This window comes from Necator americanus, chromosome III (assembly GCF_031761385.1).
Source record: "Necator americanus strain Aroian chromosome III, whole genome shotgun sequence".
Taxonomy (NCBI): domain Eukaryota; kingdom Metazoa; phylum Nematoda; class Chromadorea; order Rhabditida; family Ancylostomatidae; genus Necator; species Necator americanus.
Genome location: NC_087373.1, coordinates 24621869 through 24649019, shown reverse-complemented (window position 1 = coordinate 24649019; position 27151 = coordinate 24621869). Strand labels below are relative to the sequence as shown.

At 40.5% G+C, this 27151-nt stretch overlaps 4 protein-coding genes across 5 annotated transcripts; 2 read left to right on the top strand and 2 right to left on the bottom strand.

Annotated features, from left to right (window-relative positions):
• Nucleotides 1–3664: 3664 nt before the first annotated feature.
• RB195_010803 (uncharacterized protein) lies at nt 3665–7156 on the bottom strand (the record flags this gene model as incomplete). Its single annotated transcript, XM_013445874.2, has 3 exons — nt 3665–3932; nt 6860–6997; nt 7140–7156. 3 exons carry the CDS (start codon nt 7154–7156, stop codon nt 3665–3667), a joined length of 423 nt encoding a protein of 140 aa, XP_013301328.1.
• Nucleotides 7157–7317: 161 nt separating this feature from the next.
• RB195_010802 (uncharacterized protein) lies at nt 7318–14536 on the top strand (the record flags this gene model as incomplete). Of its 2 annotated transcripts, XM_064191955.1 has the most annotated exons (15): nt 7318–7382; nt 7551–7585; nt 7647–7712; nt 8831–8886; nt 9053–9211; nt 10340–10432; nt 10483–10570; nt 10647–10821; nt 11220–11287; nt 12392–12488; nt 12539–12612; nt 12748–12837; nt 13726–13805; nt 14180–14311; nt 14423–14536. In XM_064191955.1, 15 exons carry the CDS (start codon nt 7318–7320, stop codon nt 14534–14536), a joined length of 1392 nt encoding a protein of 463 aa, XP_064049537.1. The 2 variants fall into 2 exon arrangements, with proteins under 2 accessions (XP_064049537.1, XP_064049538.1); XM_064191954.1 differs by lacking the exons at nt 7318–7382; nt 7551–7585; nt 7647–7712; nt 8831–8886 and having other exon boundaries at nt 9059–9211.
• An 882-nt stretch (nt 14537–15418) lies between these two features.
• RB195_010801 (uncharacterized protein) lies at nt 15419–19293 on the bottom strand (the record flags this gene model as incomplete). Its single annotated transcript, XM_064191953.1, has 9 exons — nt 15419–15565; nt 15622–15764; nt 16510–16669; nt 16743–16849; nt 18310–18391; nt 18586–18727; nt 18805–18875; nt 18943–19101; nt 19210–19293. 9 exons carry the CDS (start codon nt 19291–19293, stop codon nt 15419–15421), a joined length of 1095 nt encoding a protein of 364 aa, XP_064049536.1.
• A 4598-nt stretch (nt 19294–23891) lies between these two features.
• Nucleotides 23892–24184, top strand: RB195_010800 (uncharacterized protein; the record flags this gene model as incomplete). The annotated part of the gene is made up of 2 exons (XM_064191952.1): nt 23892–23933; nt 23993–24184. The coding sequence occupies 2 exons, from the start codon at nt 23892–23894 to the stop codon at nt 24182–24184; spliced, it is 234 nt and encodes a 77-aa protein (XP_064049535.1).
• Between the last annotated feature and the right edge of the window lie 2967 nt (nt 24185–27151).

The following is a 27151-nucleotide window of genomic DNA, read 5'->3' as shown; positions in this document are numbered from 1 at the left end:
TCCGGACGAAAATTCGCGAACTCCGCGCTGCGTTCCACTGTGGCATCTACTGTAGACTTTTTAGCCCCTCGTTTAAAGGCAGCATACCACGAATCTGAGGTGGTGCGGATTTCAGGTGAAGTATCCGTATACGCTGTCGTAGATTATGGAGACGGGGGTGGTTCCGCTCATCTCTCCCTGCATCACTGCAAACAGCCGCCTCCAGAATGCTGTATTGTACGACGCCATCTATTGCAACGCTCCACCTCTTGCGCCGCCTCCGCCCTGCGATTCGTCGGAAATCAATTCGGACTTCCCTGATAGGGAGTAAGGGAGCTACGCGTGCAAATGTGGCACGCTCCAGTAGAAGGCATCGTACAAAACAGCATTCAAGCGCCGACTGCTTGCAGTGATTCAGGCAGAGATGAGCGGAACCACCCCGGTCTCCATAATCTACGACCCCGTATATGGATACTCCACTGGAATCCGTACCACCCCTGATTCGTGGTATGCTGCCTTCAACTCCTCTCTTTGGCTGGAAGCTAGCCATTTTGTCTTTCAGGGTGTTACGCTCATAATTACGGGCGAGCGGTTGGAAAAAAAATCTAACGTTTTGACCGACCGTCAATTTGAATATATCTTCACTACTTTATAACGAATATCTCTTTTTTTTAGGAAAGGGACAACACGTATATCCAAAAGAATAGATCCAAACATATCTAGATTTTTGACAAAAAACTCCTTACTAATAAAGAGATTTTTCTTTGCTGCGTTCCAAGGATCTTAAGAGAGAAACCGTTTCTTCAACAAAAAAAAAGTATAGTGTTTTGCGCTCATACCAGATTTTAAATCTACATGTTTTCTAACCAAGATTAGTTACATGTTTGAAGAGCAGCAAAATCTCTTATACTTGTGGAGGTCGTTCATGAAAAGCATATGCTACAAGGTGCTGCTTATTTTGAGTCGTCTACAATGAGTCCAGATAACTGGGAATATCTAGGCATTTTCCTGGAAAATGGTTAGGACTTTTGTCCTAGACTCCCGACTACGCCATCAATTGGTTTTGTGACCGACGATTTCGAAGAAACGTGCATTTGCACGCTTGTGATTATTGGGATTTTGCGGTAGTGTGCCCTAAGCAATTTTTAATGGGAGATCTTCAAGAACTAGTATAGGTATTTTTCTGTGGAAATGCTTAGGGTTTTCTTTTTAAAACAAACACATCTAAACATCAAATGCGCAGTGGAATTAGTATAAAAGAATTTAATGCAAAGAACAATCTCAACTTCTGATAGGAGATGAATCAGATAATATAGTACGCGCATGCTGATGAGGATACGCAGAACCATGTTAGATGAAAAGACAGCTGCGAACGCATAGAAGACGAAGAACAAGCCCATATGCGATTATTAACGAACTAAGATTTGACGTGAGATAATAGAACAAGGCAGCCCTCTAAGCATCGTCTAGTGGTGAACTGAAACCTCAGTAAAAGCAATGTCGCAAAGGGAAGAAACAATAGATCTTAAGATGGTACGGTTTTCGAACGATGACAATATTTCATAGAAATTCTGTTTAAAAAAAGGCCTACTCTAGAAACGACAGATCTAAAGATAGTATCTTCACGCTTTGTTTAGTGAAGATCAGTGAGATAAACTCTTTTAAAACCAAGTAGAAGTGGAATTTGCACCGTCAAGAAGATGGCGCCTCTGCATCAGACATTCGTCAACAACAGCGTTAACACACATCAGTTGGTCTGGAACAACAATACGCTTAGGACTAAAGACGGTACCAAAGGCACATTTAATCACATACAGCCCTGAAGAAGCTCGTGAAATTGATCTGGATATATTACAGTTTGAGTCAGGACTGCGTAATTTGGATATAGTCGTTCACACGATATTCCACCCTAGGCCAACACTTTGAATGGGACATATTGAGACTGATGAATGTGTTGTTCCAGGTAATAGTAGTGGGCATTAGCAACAACCGTACCAGTTAATGTATGGTACAGCATTAAAGTTGATGTTGAATGTGCCCGAATTACATGATGCGAGCGTGGAAAGTGCTCAAGTGAATTCGCACTATAGATAGGGGCAATGAAGAGAGAATATGTGTCTCGCAGAGAAAAAGCTCGTTGTGCGGCAGATGGGCCGCGTCAGCCCGAATGAACCCGTTCGACGGCGACTGTGTGCAGCCGTCGTTCAAACTCTTCACATTGACTCCTAGGGCCCGTACTTGAGCCATTTGTCGCAGTCGCCATTTCTATAAAACAATGTTGAATGTTCGCAAATCGCAGAACTTCGTCCTCAAACACATTTTCCTTGTGTTTTAGTTCCACGCATCACGGAATGTGGATGATTCATAATTTCGTCGCGTTATAAACATACAAGGGTTTTTAATAATCAGTTAAAAGTTTTTAATAATCAGTTTAAACTTAAACCAGTCGCTGTGTGAAAGCAACGTTTCTCTAAAAGCGCCCAAAGAAGCAACAACAACCTTGCCAATCAAAATCTCGTGAGAAGTATCCCGTAAGAGATAAAGTATCTCAACTAGGTTTAGAAGCAGATTCCAGCATCACTTTCTTGGTACATTGGTCTCTACATTACTTTAAGATGATACAGAACCGTTTCCATAAACTGGTTCCTTAGACCGAAGAGCAAAGGTCCCACCGCCCCCACTTCAAACGTAGTCACTCACGAGGGCTTGATGTTGACCCATGTGCACGGATTCCCTACCCGCTAGTAATCCAGAAAAAGAACTGTGAAACAGCATTGGTTGCACCACTGTCCCAACGATGCAACCTATTACGGGTAGTAGGTGGGAATCCGTAGTGTGTCTTCAAATGTGGAGCAGATTCCGCTGTTTATTTTGAGTCATATTAACTGGATTGCAGAGGTTTGTCGACGACGATGCTCGCACACTTTCGTGAAACAAAGGGGTTGCATAGTAAGGGGACTACTGCAGATGAGACTATTTCTCACGCCTCCTTTCTGGAATACTAAGATGAAGGGTTCACGCTCATAAAATCATACTCGTGAATTACATCTCCACTTGTCGCCGACACCATATCTACGTAGGATTGCTGAACACTTAATTCCCAGTCACATTCGACAAAACTAAAATGTAAGTGGTAATTCTTTCGTTTGTCTTTAGGGAAAACTCAAGACGTATGAGCATCCATACGAGTCGAAATACAACCAAGAGTAGGAACATCTGGTCATTTGCAGAAAGATGCGCCATATTTGATTGTTCTCTGCCTTTACTACCCAAAATGACCGTGATATTATAATCAGTGGTCGATGCATCTATCAATTGATGATGATTTAGCGAACACTCCGATGTACTCATCGTCATGTATTGTCTGTCATCCAGTGTTAGTAAGGAAAACTGCATTAAACTAATATCGACATTTTCTGTTTCGTGAAATGCTGCCTTCAAGGCAATGAATTGTGAATCGTGGAATTATTCGCATCCAACAGCTGGATAATGAAGACAACCAACTGCAAACGTGAATTTCGCTGTAAACAAGAAAATCCTAGCCGAGTATGCAAACCATGATGCTTTTAAGTCATTCACTAGCCAGAAGATCACAGCAAAAAAAAACCTCAAATGTTAATCATGTTCGGTCGAGTGAGTAAATTTCTGAAGAAACAACAAAACAATTTATTTCAACAATTAACAATTACTTCTTCGAGTCGAAGTACTGTTGCAGGACCTGTTTTCCTTGGTCTTCATTGCCATAATCCTTGACCACAGCACACGAGCATCCCACAACCTTGCGAGCTTTGCCCTCCTTATCGTACTTGCAGAGACCGCACCATTCACCAATGATTTTCTTATCGGCTACCTTGATGAGAGGAATGTTGTGCTCATTACAGAGAGCTTCGACGAGTTTCACGTACATCGGCTCATCACAATTCTCGGCAAGCACGCAAAAGTGTGCTTCTCTCCTAAAAAAAGAGAAGCAGATCTTTGCGCATTCAACTATTAAACTAAAAATGTCATTGAGCAGTCAGAAATCAGTACACGGAGAACTATTTATAGAAGTTGTTAGCCTCCTTTGGCACCCGAGATGGAAGACCCAAAGCGGATGTGGCAAGTTGGCTACTGTTTTTGCACACGACAGGTAGAGAACAGACCATTGAGAGATCAAATACTCCGTTTATGTGTGCAAGAGTGCCGGTACCCATATCCGCTCTTTCCGCCAGAGCGTGAAAATGCCATGCTGGTAGACAGGTGCACAGTGTACTCAACTACTTAGGTGACGTTAACAATTTGAAATTTGGAAACATACTTACGTTATAGTCGGGTCAAAACGACATGGAGCATGGTGCATTTACGTACGCGCTCGAAATGGCGCGGTGGAGGCAGCCATTCCGAGGGCGAGCAGGAACCGAGGTGGGACCATCGCAAACTGCAGCAATGGCACTGCCTTAAAGGTTCCAGTTCGCTCGTAAGCGCTACGTTACACTGTACCGTCTCTAGAGGAACCGCTTACGCAATTGGACCGTGCTTCTTGTCGTTTTACCCTACTATACGAACATAAAATACGAACAAAAGCATACTTATATCAACTCACTACTTACTATTCATATATGTACTTATATTAAGTATATAACATAGGTATGCCACATAAATGGTTGGAATGCTCTAGAAGGTTGCCTCAATCATATGCAGGTCAAGCGTGTGTTAGGATTTTCCAATAGGGGGTCGTAAAAGGAGGGGATTGCAGAGGAAGAGGGTCGTAAGGGAGTGTGCGGTGGGCAGCAGTGAATGAAAGATAACATGATAACAAGGACAAAATATTACGTAGTATTAGATAATTACATACATTATAAAATACTAATGGATAAGTCACTGGCGTATCAATCTACTTGGGATGCACGAACTCGTTTTACTGCAATTCGTAATCGTTGAGGTTCGGGAGCTTGTGCTGGCCTATAAAATGACTTGCGAGAGCCACCAAATAATCAAGTTTTTATCCTCCCAGATAAGTCTGGCACCAATTTATCGACCGCGGAGGAACGAAGATCTTGGTTGGCACTGGGGCGTAATCGAACCTGCGACCGTGTGGCTACAACGGACCTCTAACCGACTACACCACACCCGCCCTGTATAAAATACCACAATTAATAATATTAAATGATTACATAAATTACAAAATATTACATCTAGCTTCAGATGCAGGACATTAACATAGAACCCCCAACATTCTGTTTTGAAAATATACAAGTTGACAATGTAACACGCAGGTTCGACACCTCACTGCGGCAAATTCTTCCAAAAGAGATAGAAACTTGAAACTTCTCTTAAAAGTTGAAGAACTCAATCATCAGTAGTTTTCTTCAGCTGAAAAGTGGATTTTATAGAATTTAATAACAAAGAACCTCAGTTTCTGTGCACATTGTTAGGTCTGGTAGATCGCTAATAACTTCGTGACAAGAGAACCAAAATAAATATTTCAGATAGTTGTTCAGAGAAAATTGGCGCTACAAAACAATCACGTTGCTGTTTTTCCCACCTCCTAGCCTCCTTGGAATTTAGATAGGACAAAGAGGGATAAAAGACATCTTTCCCATCTCGGGTCTGGTTCAAGTGTTCCCACTCAAGAAAAACGGGACGCCCATATACATTAAAAAAAAACGATATATTCGGATAGAGGGGCTAAGAGAACCACTGGAAGATTTCTCCTCCCTGAACTTTCTAGTTCTCTCAAGTTTTGATGGGAAAAATCAAAAGTCCGAAAACTTTCGACTTTTGTACCATCTAAATCCCAAAAACACTAGGAGGTGGGAAGAAACCACGATATGACTACTTTTAGGGCGAACTTTCTTCTCTAGAAAACTACCTGAAAACTTTCTTTCGGTCCTCTTATCACGAAATTGTTTGCAATCTTCCAAACCTAACAAAGTGAGCAGAATCCGAGCTTTTTCGGTCATTCAATTCCATTAAATCCTCTTTTACCGTGCTAAACACTACGCAAAATTAAATTCTTCATTTTTTTTAGAAGTGGTTTCAAGTTCCTAACTCTTTTGCAATATTTTGACTCAGCAGGGTGTCAAACCTGTGTCGTCTCATTGTAATATAGCAGCAACAAAATGCTGATTTTTTCGTTTCTTTTTTTTGTCGTATTATCTGCTTTAGTGAGTACTAAAAGATATTTCATAGATTTTAAAAATAGAATAGAATAAAAGTTAAAATATTTAAATACCAATATTTCAAAAACACCAGCAAATTTCCTTCTTCTGCTACGTGGTGTTTCTTCGCTTCTGTCGCTACCGAGTTCCTCACTTCCCGTTTGTTTCTTGGCCAATTTTCGATTTTTCTTTTTCGAAACACATGAAATTTCCAATACGTTGAATTGGCAGCCACTGAGAACTATCGCAGCAACGTTGACGCTGGACATCATTTATGTTAGGGACTCCCATTCAGAGTTCATCTCCTGTTCTCAATGTTCTAGGTCTCCTCAAATGTATATGAGGTACTTCGTTGAATGCTCTAAAAGATCTCCTCAGTCGTATATAAGGAGGCTGTTTTGAACAAGCATTTTTCATAGTCTACCCATTCCCTCATAATTATTCAACATCTACGTCTTTATACTTCATGTGTACTTAATTTTCCTTTCCCCCTCCCCTAACGAATTCAACGTGGAACAGATTCCAGTCTGATTCGCCAAGCAAACATCCAATTCCGCCGGACGCTCTATCTGCACTTAATCAGTCGAGGATGCGGATCTATCAACCAAAATGGCAATCTCACGCTCCGGATAGAGGATCGCACGACCTACCTGAGGTGCGCAACGCGACAACGCCATCCTATCATGAGGCGGGTATGGATACCGGCACTGTTATGCAAGAATGAAAGACACGAAACCTACTTATCGAGAGCCTTAGCGGCCTCGTGGAGACCCTTCGAGAGTCCATCGGCAAAACTAGCGGAACGAAGTACTGCTTTCAACGCAGCCTGAACGTCCATAACCGCAGGTGCGGCAGCCGATGGGATTTTAACTTCATCTCTGAAAACGACCAAATGTAAATGTCAGACACATACCCTATCCCTTAGGGTAAAATGTAGTTCGGGCACCCAGTGACGCCCTTACTTCTGGAAGTAAAAACTGGCAAACACAAAGCCGGAAACAAACATGATCTGGAACAAACCCTCCTGCGTCAGCCATGTTCCTCAGCAAGAGTCCTCGATGATCAACTGAAATGAACAGCAATCACCTCCTCTAGCGGAAGAACATTCTGGAGGGTAACAAAATTACGACAAGGAAAAAACGCGAAACGAGACAGTCGTACATCTGCTGGTGGTATCAAAGAGATCTACAGCTGTAACATGGATCTTTCTCGCGAGACTTGTTATAAATCAATGATGATAAGAAGAGAAATAGATCCACAACGGTACCCATGTACGAAACACATAACTAGCACTATCCTTGGTGCGCCCTAAAAACAATTCGCCGTCACTGCGTATCGCAGGGGATAGAACAAGTGCAGTCGACGCGCGATTTCAACATATCCGCGAAGTTTAAATTCACATTGTACTCTTCCTTTTGTGCCTGTGTTAAGGCGTATTAGCTTTGTTGGATTTGTTTTGAGAGCTGGTGGGTGTACTCATTTGTCGAAGTGTGGCGCAAATAGCATCGACTTTAGAAGGCGTTTTAGGACTATTTGCCTCCATTGCTTTTGTTTCAAGTGCGAAACCCTCTTTCGAGTTAGCAAAGCAGTTAAGTAACTACTGCATCCTTTACTGGTTTATTTTTTCCGATGATATGTTAGCTCCATTGCTCCGTCAACTGTGGTGTACGACGACAGCTTCAGTTCAACGACCGAAATACGATTCTGAGGGAAGGCGTAATTCTGACAGAATTTTGAGAGGTGTCGGGAAATTGAATTCTAACAGTTGTTTTAGTTGGATCTGTGGGTTTATTTTTACAGCACCTCTCGGATTTCTTTCTCGAAGTTTAACTGGGTTATTTGACCCACTTATCATGAAAGTACAACACTGTAAAGACGTTTTAATTTAGGATATAGCATTGGACAAGAGGCTGCAGTTAAAATGGCGCAGTTTTCAACCATTGCCAAGAGACTGCGAGTTTTTTTGAACAACCAGTGGCTTGCTTTCAACCTGAGCAGAGCAATGCTAAAGGCATTGCTCTGATCGGGTTGGAAGGTTTTTCACGACGATTTTAGCCGTAACGCGCCACTCTCGTACACGCCCCGCATCCAGCTGCGCAGCGGTCGAAAGTCAGTGAGTTCTCGATTGCCTATTCAAGTGAAACCTATGAATAGGTCGCTGAGGGGAAGAGAGGAGCATTCTAACGTATACATAGAAGAGCGTTCTAACGTCCCTCGTAGGAACTAAAGCTTCCCTTTTTTTCCCAGGCCTTTTTTTTAGGACGATTAGGGAGAGGTGAGCGGAACCACCCCTGGTTCCGCAATCTACAACTCCGTCTCTAGCTTTTGCCGTGGATTCCCTCACTACATCAGATTTGTGGTATGCTGCGTTTAAGCGCGATTACAACGCATTCGTCTGCTGTAGATCCGCTGAAGGCGCAATAGACCAAAAATGGAGACCTAGGATTTTTTAACATATTCGATTTTCAAAGTTCTTTTAAAAAGTTCTACCTGTGCTGCAGGTTGTACGTGAAGATACGTTAGGGGGATAGGGTTATATAGTGTGATGAAATTATTCTCTGCATCACTTCTGCACAAATTCTTCAACATCGTGATTCGATCCCACAAGCAAAAAACAGAAGCAAATACAGCGGGGCATAATGGAGAACTTATAATTCCTATGAACAGAGACAGTGGAATCAATGAAGGTAAAAGAAAGGAATGACTTGGAGCTTCGCAACTGGAAAAGAAACAAGTTTCCTGCTGGGACAAATGCAATGAGTCCTATGTGATTAAATTTGTATCGTGTAGGGGCGATTTCTTTTATTTCAAAGAAAAAGTCAAAAAATTCAAATTTTTGGCCACGGCAATCGTTCACTTGTGTTTTTGTATGCTATTTTTCGAATCATAGAAGTAGATTTTTTAGAATTCAATATACATATTCCATCCTTTAGAGCACAATGCCAGACCCAGTGAAAGCTGACCCACGTGATGTAAGTGAGACAAACATTGCGCTGCATGCAGTTATGGCCAAACTTGCGGAGCGCTTGAACTTTGAGTCGAAGACATTGATACATGGACAGGAAGATGTTCTTAAACTCTGCGAATATCAGGTATGTATCTTCTTCATAAACTCCACTAACGAACACAAACAATTTTGCACACATGTAATAGCCTGGATGGCGGGTCAAGCCACTTGCATTTTTTTGATAGACATAGTAGGCACCAAGTGTGTTCAAACAGCAGCAGTCAGCGAGAATGCACGCTCCTCTGCCTGACAGAAACTGGCTCCTTTAACTGTACCCGTCTCAGCCGAACACACACGCTTCAGGCTGAAAGCATTCTGCTCCTAGTATAGTTACCTTATGAAATTGCATCTCGACTTCTACCCATTAGTAGCTTTTCTATGAATAAACCCAATTCGACATATAATGCTAGCACTTGCGAAATAAGATTATGTGCCTTATGTATGAGAGTTTGGATAGAAATCGCTGCAGGAAGTCCATGTGCGCTGTAATTCGTAAATCACAACCCACTTTGGATACCACGAAATCTGCTTTTTTCGTAGTATGACTGACTCTACACTACTGATTATTTTTTCATCATGAACTTGTGATCCACAAGGTTACTTGTGCATCTTATGCTTTGTGCAGGGAAAATCGTGTCTTGTAAAAATCCCATAGACGTCTGCTGAAGTGAGGAGTAAATTGGATGCTATTCACGGTATAACATAATATATCAATCCACAGTCACATTTTTGCACACTTGTTATGCAATAACACTTGTTTTAATGCTGCTTATCTGCAGTGTCTCCACAAGAACCCCTTTTGTTTTCTGTGTAGAATGAGTGCTATATTCGGAATCAGTGCTCGAAAACATCCCAGTAATGAAAAATTGATGAGATTCTGAAATTAAATCTTATGATTTTGGAGGAACATTGAATGCTATCTACATTATGAATGACTATCACATTTTTTATGTTTCTAAAGACCTCTTCAGTAAGTCAGAAAAAAAGAAAAAAAGTTTTTATATGCGTGGACAGAATATAGAGAGAACAAATAGGGTGAATTCATGATAACACAACTTTATATCTATAAATAGTTGTATACGAGACTTAGCACTGTTTCGTGAGCGAGTACAGTTGATTCAGTGAAATTTGTTTTGAAATTTAAACATAAATGCCAAGCTGTACATAGGGGTGCATTCATGTTTCTGCTTTTATGTATCGAATCATTTTGCAGGCACTCTTCGAGATGGATATGGCAATTTGCGAAGATGCCCTTGATTTACTTATTGCGCTAGCCACCCAACAGAAAGAATATTTGAAAGCTTTGGTTAGTTCTGTGGTAAAAAAAAAAACCATTCAATAATCTCAGCATATCAGGTTTGTGCAAAGAAGTTGGAAAGGTCATTGCCATCCAATATCACTCAAGCTTTGACGAGCGCGGAGACAGAAGCTTCCAAAGCAAACGGTTATTAATATGGAATGACGTTTCTAAAAGAGAAACATTCAACTCTCCTTCTAATATTCTTCTCGTTTTTCATTAGATCTTCGAAAGAGGGTGAAGAAAGGCGACTTTTCATTTCTTCCCAGTAACGACATCAGATGTAACCAGTCGTCTTCGCTGAAATCGTCTGAGATAAAGTCATCTTCAATCGCAGATTTGACCACCACGGCGTATGTTGCGAATTCAACGGACGATCCCAATTTTGAGCAAACGAGGTTGTCTGTTTACTGCATTGAATTTGGTGTCCAAGAAGTGTGAGATGGTTCATTAAAAAATAGGCATGTCCGTTAGTGCAAATAAATTGCTTTTATTAAATGAATATCAGAATAGATGCTGAAAAGAGGCTCTGAATGGAAACGTAGCCCTTCAGCAAGTGAACAAATATTTCTAAATGTAATAAAGTTCATCCTAAAAGCGTAACCAGCATTAGAAATGGACTAGCTTTTTCCGAAGTACGCTATATTTTAAATCTTACTGTATTTCTCTTTCTTTTTAGTTCAGAAATCTTTCTTTATCTCTATATTGAAAATTTTTCTCATTTTTGAAGGAGAACCAACACATCTTTGTCACCTTAATTACTGTGGTTGTTTTTCTTATAAGTGATTGTTTTCAGGACGGCGAAAATATCACAGCCGACTGTATGCTCTACCAATATGGCTGTGGGATTTCGCATCAGAGAACGTAGGCTTTGTAGTTCTAGATTGTTCTCATTTTCATTATAACTTCTTGTCGTTATGATCTTTCTTTTTTGGCATCCGAGTTACATGGTTTTAAGCTCTTTCACTGAGAGCAGCGTACACAAAATTGACGTAGTACAAAAGCTACAGGGTAAACGTAGAGTTCGGGTTGTAGATTACGGAAACGAGCGTGGCTCCGCTCTTACTCCACTAATCGTCGCAAAAAAAAAAAAAAACTCGTGGAAGGACGACTCCTGCGAAATCAGTTGCAGCGTGTTACGCCTCTATATGCACCCCATCCACGTGCAAGTGGTGGAAGATTGATGAGGTCTCCTCCCAAGAATATTCATGTAAAACTGATAAATAGGCTGCTGAGGGGATCGGAGCGTGTACAAAGGGGAGCATTCTAGCGTATCTCGTACGAGCTAAAGCGGTTTGCACGCTGTTTTTTTTTCTGACGATTGAGGAAGATGCGCGGAGTTACGCTCGTTTCCGTAATCTACAACCCCATCTCTAGCTTTTGGAACGAATTCATTCAACATGTCAGATTCTTGGTATGCTCCTATAAGGATCTCGAGCTAGAGGATCGATACCCACACTTAGATTTATTCTTTCAATGCAGGAAAAGGAAATGTGGGATAAAGCGAGCGAGTATTTTGGGCATTTTGCTCCTTCAGTACTATCGAGACGGGCAGCTGTTATCTATCCCAAATTTGAATCTTGTTTTTTTTTTGGAAGCATGAACGCGATAGTCGGAGCCGGTGCTTGTAGTTTGAGTTTGAGGTTCAAGAAGATACAAAACTAAATTGAGATAAATGAGTGATATGACCCTCTTCACGTTTGAACTGTTGGGGAAAGGACCTCCTTCACTCTTAAACGGTTGGCGAAATTGCCCCCTTCACTTTTGGACGGCTGGCGAAAGGACCCCTTCACTTGAGCTTCACCCCATCAGCTAAACCATCTTCACCCGAGGAGGATCCGGCTTCTCCCTATCGCACCTATGTTTGGAAGGAAAAGTTGTTTTTTAAAATGCCCCCGCTCAGTGTACGAAGTATCTGCGATTACCGAAACGGTATCACTGATATTCACCGCATTGTCTTCTATTAAGGTCCACAGTTTTCGTCTGATGCTGCACGAAGGGTGTTAGGGGAGATCAATCACTTAGAAGAGATGCATAAAAGCATAAGGAAGCCATCTTCAAAGAGGTAACGTGACTCCTCTCTTGACAATCCTGTAACTCTAATTGTGTTTGTAGAACCCAAATAAGTCTCGAGAAGTCAACGAAGCTTCACTCGCATGGATTTTCGGCTGAGCGACACGATGCTGAAGGTATTACAATATACACATATTTGTATACTGTTTCCATGTCTATGACTTGGCTCTGTATGAATGCTTATTTGTTTCAACATTTCGATTTTTTCAACATTGTCCGATCTCTTGTACATAAGCTAGCGCAAATCTCAGAGAGGCCCAACGCAAAACACATTTCGGCTTCTGGTGGTTGCTCTCTAGACGGTTCAATCATGGATTTTGGCGAAAATAGCGGACAGAATGGTTGGTTATGAGCTTGTAGTTGTATTAATTATGTATGCATCATTTCAGCGAATGAACCGATATGGAACCATAGGAACACGGTGATATTCTGTCTGGTTGCTTAAAATAGGATACATTTTACATGCAGTTTTTGAACTCTGCGTTTTTTACGTTAGTCATGTTGATTCTGACTATATTTTTATAGTAGACGCAATACACGCCTTAGTTTTCACACGTACTAGAATTACGAATACGGTAATCATTTTGCAGGAACATATCAGTTTTATCGATTTGTTGAATTCTTCACATGTTTTTCTGGGCTAGTAGAAACCTACCTGTCGGAGTTCCTAAACATGATTCCTAAAATTACAATTGCAACAAACGCTTTGCTTGAAAATTCCAATTTACCGACTTTATTCCTACTTTTTCCTACCATTTAACCCATATATACAGAGTTTATGGAAAGAGACAAAGTTCTGCCTAAGATATTGATATTTTTGGGTTCACGAAGATTATTACCGAAATGACGAGTACTTGCACTCAACATTTTTAATACACCGATTACAGTTTTATATTAAGAATCTATGCGATCTTCCTATGTGAAGATATTCTTCAAAAATAGTTCGATTTAAAGAGTTGTTCATTTCGCGCTCAATAATATGATGAGCACTGTGCTCATCAACCTCAGCTCAAGTGCTGTGGCCTACCATTCAAACTCACTTAAAGACAGCATACCACGAATTGACGTAGCGAAGGAATCCGCTTTTCCCTTACTACGTCAGATTTGTGGCATGCTGCTGTGGCTTTAACTACTCTCAACGCTACACTACAAAATTTCGTACGGAATGATCATCCCGGAGCAAAAAGAAGTGTTCTGCTCAGTGCTGCTTCTTTATGTATGTTGTTTAGGACTTCGCGCATACTCTCCAGTGCAGAACATCCCTCCGCAGCCTAACTTTGACGAGACTGATTTCGATTACATTTGCGAGGTATGTCTTTTACACTTTCACTTCGCGACATCTCTTGGTTTTTTTTTTCGTTCTTCCAGTGTTTAGTAGTAGTTTCATATTAATAATTACCGTTGTGCTTTAATGACGATTAAACCAATTTCAAGTAGAACAAATTGAACAGCGAATAGGCATCTTATATTACTACCAAGTAACCTATGAAAAGAAACGCTCATTTCACATTTTCACGTGAATTTGTTGAGACTTTACAGGATCGACAAAAAAAAAACTCAAAGGGAAAAGATTGAGATAAAGTTTCGATTGAAGACAATTTCTTCAGTCATCAAAACCTCCAATAACAAGAAGAAACGTAGTAATAAATCATTGTGCAGACATTATGCTATGATGTTTTCTAGCCGGGTGTTGCTCTTCCACATAATCGTGCAGTGAAGAAAGAAGCAGGAGACACGAAGTCAAGTGAATCCGAAAGGTTGATAATAAGAAGTAAGGAGAATGCCTCATCGCAATCACGGGAGGAATGCAGCAAGGTAAGTTTGCGGGTCTACTAACTGGTGGAAATTGACTTTTCCGTACGTTCGATTTGCTTTAACGTTTTTTTAGGGAAGGTGGATGTCTGTTTCATTTGACAGTAGTTTCAGGCAACAGTTGACAGTGGTCTCACTGAACATGCATCATGGTCATCTTCATCCTACGTCCCTAGAGCCAGACCGAAGTTCACTTCGTCAGTCGGTAAGAGGTTCAATCAAGAGTGATTGGTCATTGATTGGCATCGTGCATTTTGCTCTTCATCTGCGTGCTGTTCATCATTTTGAGATATTAAGTTCAGATTTCACGGGATTTTTTTCTAAATATTAATTTGCTTGGTGACGGAACTTATAGCTTGTACTTGCTACAAGTTCCGTCACCAAGCAAATCGATATTAAAAACGTATTTTCGTTCATTTCCTGACTTTCCATGAGAGTTCCTCTACAATCTTACTTCAAAATTACTTAGTATTATGAGGTCTAACATATTAATGTATTTGAATGTATAAATTTTGAGTTTATGATCACCCATATTGAATTTATATTTCTTCTTCTGTACACTTGAAGAAAACTCCGCTTGATTTTTTTTGTTTCCTGTTAGAATAAGCACCTATATAAGCACTGTATAATCATAGTTCTGAGTAGATTCATATACTTATCAAACGTGACTAGAATTGGAAGAGGAAAGAGTAGCGCAGTCAAAAACATCTGAAACACTTGTACAATAGTGTTCGCTACAGTAATCAAAGAGAGCATAGGTATGGGTGGAAGGAAGTTTACATATAAACAAATAACTTTATATGAACGGTTGAGCGAGAATTATACATCCATCAGATAATTAGTCTACGAAATTCTAACAAGTAAAGTTAGTTATGAAAAGTGGTGCCGATAAAATTATGCTTGTAGTTTTAATATGTAGTGGAAAAAGTAAAATCTCTTTCTTCAAAGAATACGAAAAAGACTGCATGGAGACCTCAGTATCGACAGATAAGCTTCTACTAATAAGATAGGTAGAGTCATTCTGATGAACAAGTGTGAAATGTTGGAGACTATTCTTCAAGACCGAAAACACTATTGTCTAAACCAAGAAATAATGAGGGTCCATTTGATTCAGACGGGGATAAGCGACGAACCACGATACCCGACCATTTTCTTGACATCCTCAGGAGAAAGACCTCCCATTCGGGCACCAGTACCATCTTTCTTACAATGCTTATCCTGTAGTGACATCAGTGCACATTCAGCCAACGTGGGAGGCTAAAGGAGGAATTCGAAGGGATCGAAAACTGCTATAATAAATATTAATCCTGCACCTGTAGCAGAGCGATTGCAATAGCTCGTATACCAACAACAACCAGGGAGTTCTCTCCAACAATTGTGTAGAACATTAGGTCTACTCCTCCTGAGAACATTGCCCAACCACGTTGTTCGCATAGGAATTCGCACTTCTCGTGATCTAGCAAAATCATTACTTGCAATAACATACCTACATTATTCCAGACTTCATTTGACGGCATCGCAAAAGATTGACAGTCATTTAAGAAAGTGCTTAAGGCCATAACCTTTTCGATAAATTATGTAAAGCAAGGATAAAGACTGTTAATGGGTTCTATTACAGTTAACGTCTCAGTATTATTGCCTTCGTCAGAGCTTGGAATGTCAAAACAATTGAATTCTTTAAAATGCTTCATTAAGAGCAGGTTTCACCCTACAGAAAGACGGAGCTCTGAGGAGGGCGACGACGCCGAGACGATAGCCACGGTCGAAGGATTATATTCTGACCTTTAGTTTACATAGATTGACATAGACAGACAGGTTGATCCATACCAAAATCTCAGCAAAGTCGAACCATCAAGACTGCTGAGAGATCACAACCTTATCTCCAGCTGGTACTTAGAAGACTAAGGGCGTTCAAAGCTTTTATGGTTTACTACACAGCGTACAATGAGAACAAAAGGAGTGCGTAGCTCTACGGGCGAGCATTCCCAGAGCAGATAAACCAAATTCTACCAAACCGATTTGAAAATTACTGGCAAATCACGATATAAAATAGCATGTGTGGTCGGCATCATATGCTCGACTGTAATGTTCCCACTTTACTCCGATGTCTATCCATTGTTACTGTCAAAATAATTTGATACTTCCTACACGTCCGCGGTATACTTGAAATATGAATACAGTAAAAAAGACAATGCACTTACCAAAAATAACTCGATAGAAGAATTGCTTGTGCCCGATTTTGATCCTAGCCACAACGACCGGTCCATCTGAGTATACCGTGAGAGGAGATTCGACGGCGCCAACCCTACGTCCTGCTCTCCCGAATGATTCGTGCAACCCTCGTACATTGAGTGAGTGCAGCTGTACCGAAATGAATTGAAGTTGTGCAGCTAGCATTAGTAAGCAATTTTTGGCTACAATCTTTACGGCTCACATTCAAATGAGAACCAGGAGCAAGGAAGTATGGTCGCCATTCCTTCGTGTCAGGGTTGTACACCACTAAGGAGTGGTCATCGCGCAAGCGGGCAAACACACGCTTAGCTAAACATACATGCATAAAAATCTGTAGAGAAGACACACTCTCTGAGAAAGGACATGAAACACTTGACATTTTTTGTTAAGAACAGGAAGAACGTGGTACACATTTATTTTGCCAAAAGTTTAAACCGTTGTTCCAACCACAACAATAGATAGTATAGAAAATTTTCATTTGAAATTTAAGGTATGCTAGGAATTGCCTACCAACATACTCTGGGCATTAAAAGTTTCTTGTCAACCATAATTGTACAGAAAGGCAAAGTCTAGCTTTTTTTTTGAATTGGTTGATTGCACAATTAACAACTCTCAAAAAGTATAGAAACACTGTTTGCGTGTTCTTGGCGCTCAGATGCTGTGCATCTACAACGTCAACCATACGGATGACATTAACAATGGAAGGAACTCATTCGAAAAAAAGAACTGGCATTTTAGAAAATTGTAGAGGTCTATCTGGGGAAGTAATGACCTGAGCTTAGAAAACCTCAAAAATACTGCAGGGTGTTCTGCACACTTTCCAAAAGAATATATATATATATATATATATATATATATATACAAATAATAATTTTAGCACATATAATTTGGCGATTTTTGGAGCCAGGAATTCCCAATGTATAAGAAAGAATCGAAATCCCCCCACTTATCGATATTTCATGAATTTTGTGATGAAGTTGTTTTGCCAGGTAAGAATAAAAAAATTAGACTATTATTGTTAATCTACCTTCTTTGTCACAATACTGGATTTTGATGATTCCGGACGAACGGAATATGAGCTCACAGCGCCCATCTACAGCGAGGATCGAACAAGATTTTATAAGAAGTGGAGCAGCGATAGTAGGAGGAAAGGCTTCAAAAACTAATTTAAAAAAGGAAAAACCAAACAAAGTAGATCTGAACACCCGACTATTTTTCTGAAGCACCAAAAAACAAAAGATAAATAAAGGATGAAGTTTCTGGCGTTAATCAATCCGCTTGGGATGCGCCCCCACGTTCACTTCAATTCAGAATCGTTTCAGGTTTACGAACGTGTATCTGGCCTATACAATGACTTGCGGTGGCTAGCCGATGTGTCAAGTCAGTGCTTTTATCCTCCCAGACAAGTCTGGCACCAATTTATCGACCCCGGAGGGATGAAAGGCTTGGTGAGCACTAGGGCGGATTCGAACCTCCGATCGATCGTGCAGGAAGCGGAACCTCTAACCGCTACACCACACCCGCCCGCACCAAGAAATACAGAACTGAATGTCAGCGAAGCGCAGATCTTCAATTAATTTACATTTTCGGCTTCAAAGTAGTGCTCGTCTGTGGGAGAGAGGGTACCCATTTCAATGTGACTGATATCTACATTATAAATCTTGTTAAGAGGCATGAACGGAATAAAACATGCTTTTAAACAGGAGGCGAATAATTAAATAATCAGTTTCTAATGTTGATAATTAGAAAAAAAATACTTTATGGCTTGCCTGAGTCAACTGCGATCGGGAATCGATTACATTTTTCACCGGATTCATCCTCGATGTCGTCTCGCTCCAATGTGAATGTTCCCTCAAAAACAGAAATCTTACTTTCACGTCGCAATTACTTCTCTACGACTTGATGATGTTCAGGAGGAGAAAGCTTTATCCGGGATCAGAAGAACTTCGGCCAGAATATTGCCTTCCCATGAGAGCGAAATCGGACAAAAATAAGTAATCCACAGGTGTAGCCCATTGCGGTTGTGATGCATGGAAAGATGTTACCTCTCGCAAAATGATTTTCCAATACGGTATCGGTCCCATAACAATACTTCGGTCGTAAATGTGCAAACTATCAAGGCCACATCCGAGAATAGCATTTTCAAGCGGCACTTCATCAAACGCTGGTCCTGACTCAACCGCTAGCCTGGAAACAGCAGCACATATTAAACAAGCGAGTTTAAAACATCAGTTGCTCCTCGTTCACATAAGATATCCACACACCTGTATTCGTTGCTCTCTCCGCTTTCCCTATCAACTTGGAAAATAGAAATGCGAGGGTATTCTTCTCCTTTCTAAAAGAATTAAATCGCTATTCAAGCAGTCGTTTTCAGTGTTAGAGGATTTACTAAGATCGCTTACAAAAATAGCAATAACGAGAACGTATAACACAGGATGATGGTACGAGCATGTGGGGAAGGTGTAGAAGACTTCCTCCACAGGAAGACAGAAAATCTGACGCCAACTGTTCGGAAACAATGTGTGAAGACTCCATAACTGCACCGAGTCTGGGACTGCCGGCTAAACAAAGAACGTCTCAGAAGCATAAAATATTTCGGATCTCTTCGTAGAAGGAAATGTTCATTGGAAGAACTTTAGTGTGCGGAGATTGTCTTCGACACTATTCACCTGCAGATAGACGGTATTGCCGGCGATTCCGACTCGGTGCAATCGATGGCCGGCCAGCCGGTTGTCCAGGCGGATCGCTCGCATCACACTCAGCGGCTCCGCCAGCGCTTCCCTTCTTCACGAAGGAGGAGGAGGAGGAGGAGGAAGAAGAGGAGGTGGTACCTATCAATCAACATTTCATTCATTCTACAGCTGGACTGCCTGCCGAAGTACAGACCGAAGATAGGAGCAGCTCCTTCTCTTTGTAATAACATGATGTTCCGTGGAAAAAAAAGAACTAGTTGTAGTTACATAGGTATATAGTGGATTTATAGAGGTACCGTTCTTGAAAGTTTCTACAGAAGATTCCCCATAGTATTATTTACATATCGAGATTTTTCTTTGTTGAGATGGTTATTTGTGACATTTAGGTTCAACAATTGAAGATGGGAATAAAACTTTAACAAAAACTATGCGATTCAAAAAAAAAAAGGTTGAAATTCATGGTACACTACGAAATGTAAGATTAATGATAGAAGTGGCAGAAAATACTTCTCCGAAAATTTTAGTATGTCCAACCCAAGTGGAAGTTGTCGCTTTCAGCAAGATATTCCATTGGCGTGTTTGTTGTTTGGATCTTATGATCTCGTTTATGCTTGAAACTTGAAACAAAAAGTGTCATAACTATGACGGCAGGAAAAAAAGATTGTCTGAGGACCCTCAGGAAAGTTGTCCAAAGGTAGAAAAAGTCTGCACTTAGGAGACTCGCGCTAGACCTGATGTTGACATAATTCTCAGTATTGTATGGTTTCTGCGACTAAGTACATATGTCTTCTAAATCGAAATTTGCAACTGTTTTTTTTTTGACAAAGAACAGATAGAATATCCAAAAAAAAGACAGCTCTAAAAACCATTTCGGTAAGAATTGTGCTATTATTTGTACGAGTATGTATTTGGAAGAAGTTACATTGTAAAACTACACATAGTCACTTATCCTTATTTTAGAAAGTACTTGAAGACTCAACCCTAATGTGTGAAGGGATTTATAGTTTGAAATTAGAAGGATTTATCTAACTATCTATTCATGCCAACATTCATTCCAAAGTGTGAAATTCCATTTCATACCAACGTGGTTGTAATTTCTACCATAAACGAGTTCGAAGAAACACTTATTTGAATAAGGAGAAAATTTCTTTACTGAGGATCAAAGTTATCACCTTCATTCTTGTTGCGAGTGGAATAGAGAGCTAGGGTTCCTAGTATGATCCGGAGTTACTGGCGACGACGGCCATCAATATCGACGACCTTAATCTTGCCGGCAATTGATTATGCGTGTGCGGTCAAAGCGATCGTCATTACTCCTCAAGAACTGAGTAACTATCATGAACGAAATCACCGACTAGCAATTAGTCCTCCGCCACTGGGAAATGTGTGACTTGAAGCCAGAAATAATGAAATGAACAATTCACCTAGGATATGGTTTAGAAAACGAACGAAGTAAATTCGCTTCAAAAGAAGCTTGCACGTCTATCCTCGGTTGTTAGAATAGGAATATAAAGACAGAAAAAGGGAGGAAATTGCACCATCCTATGTATATGAGACCAGACCTGTGCACAGGTAGATGAGTATTCCCAGCTGTGTAAAAATCAGTAGGTTAGTGCTCGTTGAAGCTGTGTGCTGAGTACGAAAGCCATTTAGAAGAAAGCAAGGCTTTACGTGAACCTTCCTTATTTTCACAATAATTTCATTCTAATATTTGAATTATACCATACCAGTCTGAACGTCTGGCTAGAGCGGACGTCAGACTTTTTGTGGTTGCTTTTGCGTTTGCTTCGCTCGCCTTCACTGATCAACGAAAATTAATATTAGTGCCGTTTTCTGTGAAACTAGACTTCTGTATCGCTAACAACCTTTCTTCATCTTTTTTATTACCAAAGGCCAATGGTTTCATAGTCTTCTTTCTAAATGTGTCAGTTCTACATTTGGAGAACATTCAAACCTCATCTTCAAACTCTCCTTACGAATATATTATAGACAAAATTTAAAAGCTCGAAATATGGGTTTTCCTCCTGTTTCCCCCAACAGTTACTAGAGAATGATGTTTTGGCATAAAATGACGTGAAAGACTTATTGATAAAGATAACGTTCTACGTCAGATCATGTAAACTGCTGGCTACTATTTAAGCAGCCGTTTGCGTGCATGTTTCCACCTTCTGAGGAAGGCAGGCATAGCATACCAACTTGAGGCGAACGAAGAAGGAAATAGACACGCAGAGGAGCCATAGGGGTGCAATGTAAGACGTGCAGTGGCATTGGATATGAAACGATTGCAACGTCTCACTTACCTTTCCCGATATCCACTGCTATCCGGCGCCGGCGCAACAATCCGACGCCATGGGACCCGTCGCGCTCCATTTTATAGCTTTCTGGCGTCGGTGCACCAACTCGATGCCGGTGGACCGGTCGCACCCCATTTTATAACTCTCTGGCGTCAGCGCAACAATTTCACGTTGGTGGACCCGTCGGCACTCCAGACTAAGCCCGTTATTATATAGCATGATATCATCTAGATGTAGTACAGCTTATGCAAATGTTAATTCGTCAATTCTTTGCAGTACGAATTCTTCTTCTTATTTTCTCGTATCTTGTACAGCAACAAACCGAAAGGATATGGAAAGGAAGGAAGGTAGTGGCTACATTTCTGAAATCAAATCCTAAACTCTGGTGAAAAAAATCCCTATATCCGAGATGCATTCCATTGTCTCGAGTCCGTGTTAGACATAGCGGGACACCTCTTAAAGGCAACATCTTTTGAAATTAACATGATGGGATCTCTACACGAAAAATAGGGCTAGGAGAGTAGGTACGATTGTAAGCATAACACTCAATTTTCTATTCTAATTCAGAAAAGGACCCACATATGCAGTATCGAGTTTGATAAGCTATACACGTGGTTGTTAAATAATTTTATTGGCTAACGTTTCGGCAATATCGCCTTCTTCAGAGCCTGAAAAGGGCGATTCAATCTACAATTTAAACGGCCAACCTCTCCACAACTAAACTGATAAACTCCACGCCTACTTTCAATCACCAATTTAGCGACTACACTGAATGCTCACCTTAGATCGGAGACGCCCAGCATGGACCGCTGACTGATCGATCACGAGGGCGACTGGTTCGAATGTCACATTCGGATCGGAAGAACCATTCGACATATGGCGCGAGCTCCCGCGTTATCGACACCTAACGGTGTCCATTCTTGTAACGTATTCTTGCCGTTCACATGCTCTTTGATGCAGACATACAGCGGTCGTGCCGTTTCACCGACATACTCGTCGCCACAGCTCGTGCAAGAAATCAGGTAGATTACCCCGAATCTCAGGCAGTCTCCTGGTCTACCTGTGGGACAAATAATACAGTTCGGTGTTGTGCAGATGGTACCGTACAAACGATTCCGAACTAGCTGATGTTTAAAATTGTTCGGTGGTATTTCAACGACTGAAACGGAGCTATCCAAGTCTGCTCTCCTCAGACACCGCCTAATGGCAGTGCTCATTTCATCGGAGATGAAAGGAAAGCAGAGAGGTATCTTATCTGTGGTAGGGTTTTCATATTGCCGTGCTCTGGTGAAGGTGTGTACTTTGGTGAAATGTTAGTATAAATATGTGAAAGCAAGTGCTGTGGATAGAATTTACCAAAAATCATTAAGTAAACTTCAGTTTTCGAAAGGTTTTAGAGAAACATAAAAATTCTACCTGTGCTCTGAGTATGGAATTCCACTTATCATTTATCTTCAATTGGAGCTGAGAAAACGGAAAGGTTTGACAAGTTCTGCTCTCATTATGACATGTACATGGGGTGTATAATAATAATAATAATAATAATATATATATATATATATCAATATCCTCTCCTCTTAATATCACAGCACAATTATATGCTGATGATATTAAAATTTATTGTATTTACAGCTCTGAAAACCGGTATGCAATGTTCTCCCAGTTACAATCTACTGTGGATAGTGTTGTTCTCTGGGCATCCAAATGGGGCCTCGCAATTAATCCTACCAAATGTTGCGTATTGCATCTTGGAAACGGCGACTCAGCAAACTATATGATAAACGGGATACTGTTAAAAAGTGCGATACCACTAAGGATCTAGGAGTTTGGTTCAGCTCTTCTATGAAGTTTTCCATCCACATTGATTATATCTTAAAAAGAGCATTCACGGTTCTATTCACAATCCTTCGCAATATTCGCTGCAATGATCCTAAAATCCTTACGTTGTTATATAAAACTTTTGTTTTACCTCATTTGGAATACTGCTCTCAGATTTGGAGTCCCTATACCAAGAGATACATTACTAAGATTGAGAAAGTCCAAAAAACCTTCACGAGGCTAGTTTTCATTAGAATTGGTTATGAGTACCAAAACATACCCAATTACGCTGATCGATTGAATGCATTAGTATTAAAACCCTTGTTTTACAGAAGAATAATCTCTGATTTAGTATTTTCCTTTCGAATCCTCCGAAACGAAACTAAACTGTCTCCCAGCAAATACTGGGTGTTTAGACCTAGTAGTACCAGAATAGGGGGGTTTGGAATTTATAAAAGAGACCTTGGCAGAAAATTTCCACACCTCTCACACTCGTTCTTCGTTCGTACCGCCAAATGGCTCCGTCTTCTTCCCCTACATGTGCTCATGGCCGAAAGCACCAGGATTTTTAAACGAAGGCTGAGTCAAGTTAATTTAGTTCAACTTTTTAATCTCGAAATTCCCTAGATTCTCGCTTCCTTTTTCAGCTTCTTCCGATGAACAGTTCATCTCCTCATCTTCCTCAGCAACAATGTCAGTTCGTATGGCATCCTAAGCGAGATCGCCTACTCCCTGCTTTCGATTTTCTAGGCTTTCCTTCGATTCCGTCTATATTTGACCTTTCAGCGCCTTTGTTTCGTCTTCGGTGTTGTATTTTGCTTTATTATTTACGTAACTAGTAGCTTGATTTGTTCTTCCTTTGAACTTTCTTCTATTTGCTTCTACTTTCCTAGCAAGGATCAGTCTAATGCGTTCTAACGCGCGGTTCCTATGCGCAGTTCCTTTGATATTTAGTTTGAACCTCCTCTGCACTGTTGTAATTCCCCTTTACCTATCCTATAATGTTAGTGCTTCCTTTTCTACTCACCGGTTGAGCGGGGTGAGCCAGTATACCCGCTTGCCGAACTGCCGGTGTTGTACCTATTAATTTTATGAGGGCATCTTGCTGGCTGATGTGATTGGAAGCTACTATAAATTGTCTCCTGCTCTACTGTTGATGTTGTGACTTATCCCTGCTTATTCTTGTTCTACTCTTCTCATTGCTAGATTTTCTATTGTTTATTTGTATTCATTCCTTGCCTCTTACTCTGGGCACGCCTTTGAGCGTAATAAATAAATAAATAAATAAATAAATAAATAAATAAATAAATAAATAAATAAATATGTAGTACAGTTATGTATACTTGTTTATTTATAGTACACAGTATGTAATAGAAATCTCTAGCAGTTCTAATTTCTTTTTTCATTTTTAAAGAGTTTTAACACTTGCAAAAGCAAAACAGAAAATAGACATTTTCTCAGAATGAAGATGTACATAGCAAACCAACTTACCAGGAGGAAGAGAAGATACGAATGCGCTCCGTAATAATTGAGCACGATAGTGAATCATACCGTGTTTCTGGTTGCGAAATAACTCCTTTGTTGAGGTTTTTTGCGTAGGTTTTCCAGGTCGAGAATTAGAAGCTGGGATGTCCTTCTCAGAACCCTGTATCCAACGTAAATATGTGGAGTAGTTCATGTTCCATTATAATCCATAAATAGCGACACCGCAATGCTAAGATTGCGAAACGTTGCGCAATGATTGTAACATCAGAACTTCATGCAAAATGTAGTCGTATGGAAAAGAATTTTAGATAGAATTTCAAATTTTGAACCGAAACGCAAAAATGGTCGCAAAGTGTAGAATGTCAAGAAGAGAATCACTCGATAAGAAATGCTTCAATGTTTCGCGAATCGCTGTAAATATTCCCATTCTGCAGTGTGCCTCTCTTACCACTGTTTAAGATTAATAAAATACAGTTTCCATGATCACCATAAACGAGAAAAGATGTGTCGTAATAAAGTGATGCTCGAACCACTATCTGAAAATAAAGGGGAGGAAAAATGATAGATATATACGTTGCAAAATAAAATTTACTTTTTCTACACAGGCAGAATTTAATACAAATTAACGATGGCAAAGCCGGCGAGACTAAGATTTAGGTAATGTTTGTTTTAATGTTTATTTTCAAAAAAAAAAAGTTCACGGACATTAGTTGGTAGAGTCAAATGTTTCTCACTGTGTGCAATATCTAGGCAACAGTGTATAAATTTTATGAGATATTGACAAAATACTTTCATTAATGAATCTTTTGCGGAGGAATACGAGACCGATAAATTGATATCGGACTCGTCTAGGAGGACATAAAAAAACAATGATGAAGCTCAAAAGATCCTGAACTGAAGTTGTACGCGCAGGCAAATCTCCTGCAAGGTTGATCAACGGCGTGCATTACATCTACTTTATCCAATTGTCAGCACTGGGTCCGGTACTGTTGTACAGTACATCGTGTTTTTATTTGTTACATGTCATGTTACAAATATCTTGTCTTTCTCTTTGTTACTGTAGTCAGTCGCCTATATGTAACCTCCCTGAATTCATGATTTTGAATTCGAAGCAGTCCCGCTGGTCACATGGGTGCTAATCGCATCATATTGAGGGGGAAATCCGCTATGCAAAGATTTGCTCGCTGTCATACCAGGTAATCGATTAGTGTTTTTTTTTATTGCTGGGGAGAAGATTTCAACATCTTGCTCTAGCGAAAAGCACCATCAGTGTCTGAAATTCAGCACGTCCAGCGACCGACGTTCATCGCGATCAACGAGGACATTTTTTGAATATAGCCCAAAATCACCATCGAGTCGGAAGTTCTGGATTGTATCCGAAAAATGAAGAATGGAAAATCTGGCGGAGACGATGGAATCAGCGCAGGAATGCTGAAATCAAGAGAACAGAAAAACAATTACTGCTGTTCGAACACCAGACGGATTTACTTCGCCGTTCGAAATGCAAACTAAAGTAAGACAAGGGACTGTCGTGGGACCTTGCTCGGTCAACTTTGCTGTCGATGGTGTCATGCGAAGAACAGTTCAGTAATGTCTCGTTGATATGGTTCTTGCACGATCTGGATGTCCTTTGATCGAACTCGAGTACTGCGGCGATGAAGTAATATCCGTTTCAAGCAGTGCGAAGTTGCAAGAGGTTTAAGACTCCACCTTGATAAATGTCTCTGCGAGACCCCCAACATGAATCAGCGTGAATGGACAACCAATTGAACTTGTGGACAAATTCTGGTATTTGGGCTGCATCCTGAAAAACGACGGCAGCTACGAGAGAAATATTCAGCAAAGATTTGCTAAGACCAGTTCTGCATTCAACCCCTTGACAAAAGGAGGCGGTCGTTAGGTACCCGAGCCCTTTATCTGCAGCCGAATAAGTGCCTGCAGAAGAGGCCGTCGGTAGGCCAGAGCAGGGATATCTTAGTCCACCTACGATCACTAAGCCACGCCCATCCATTACCACATCACTGAGGTCATGTGCTGCGTTGCTATTGCAATTAAGTGATAGAGTTGACTTCTAGGAAGGTTCAAAGGACGAAAAGGTACCAACGCAGCAAGTGGAAAAAGACGTAGAAAATGAAAGTGCTAAAAATGAAGAAAGAGCGCAGAAGATTTGTACAAGAAAAGAACAACATCAGAAAACATAAATGAAGCTGAAAATTGAAAACGTTCTAAAACAAAAGTTGAAAAATGTAGATGTATATTTGTATTTATACAGACTATTTAATCTATGTAAGATACTGCAGCAGTTTGTAAATGTTTCGATT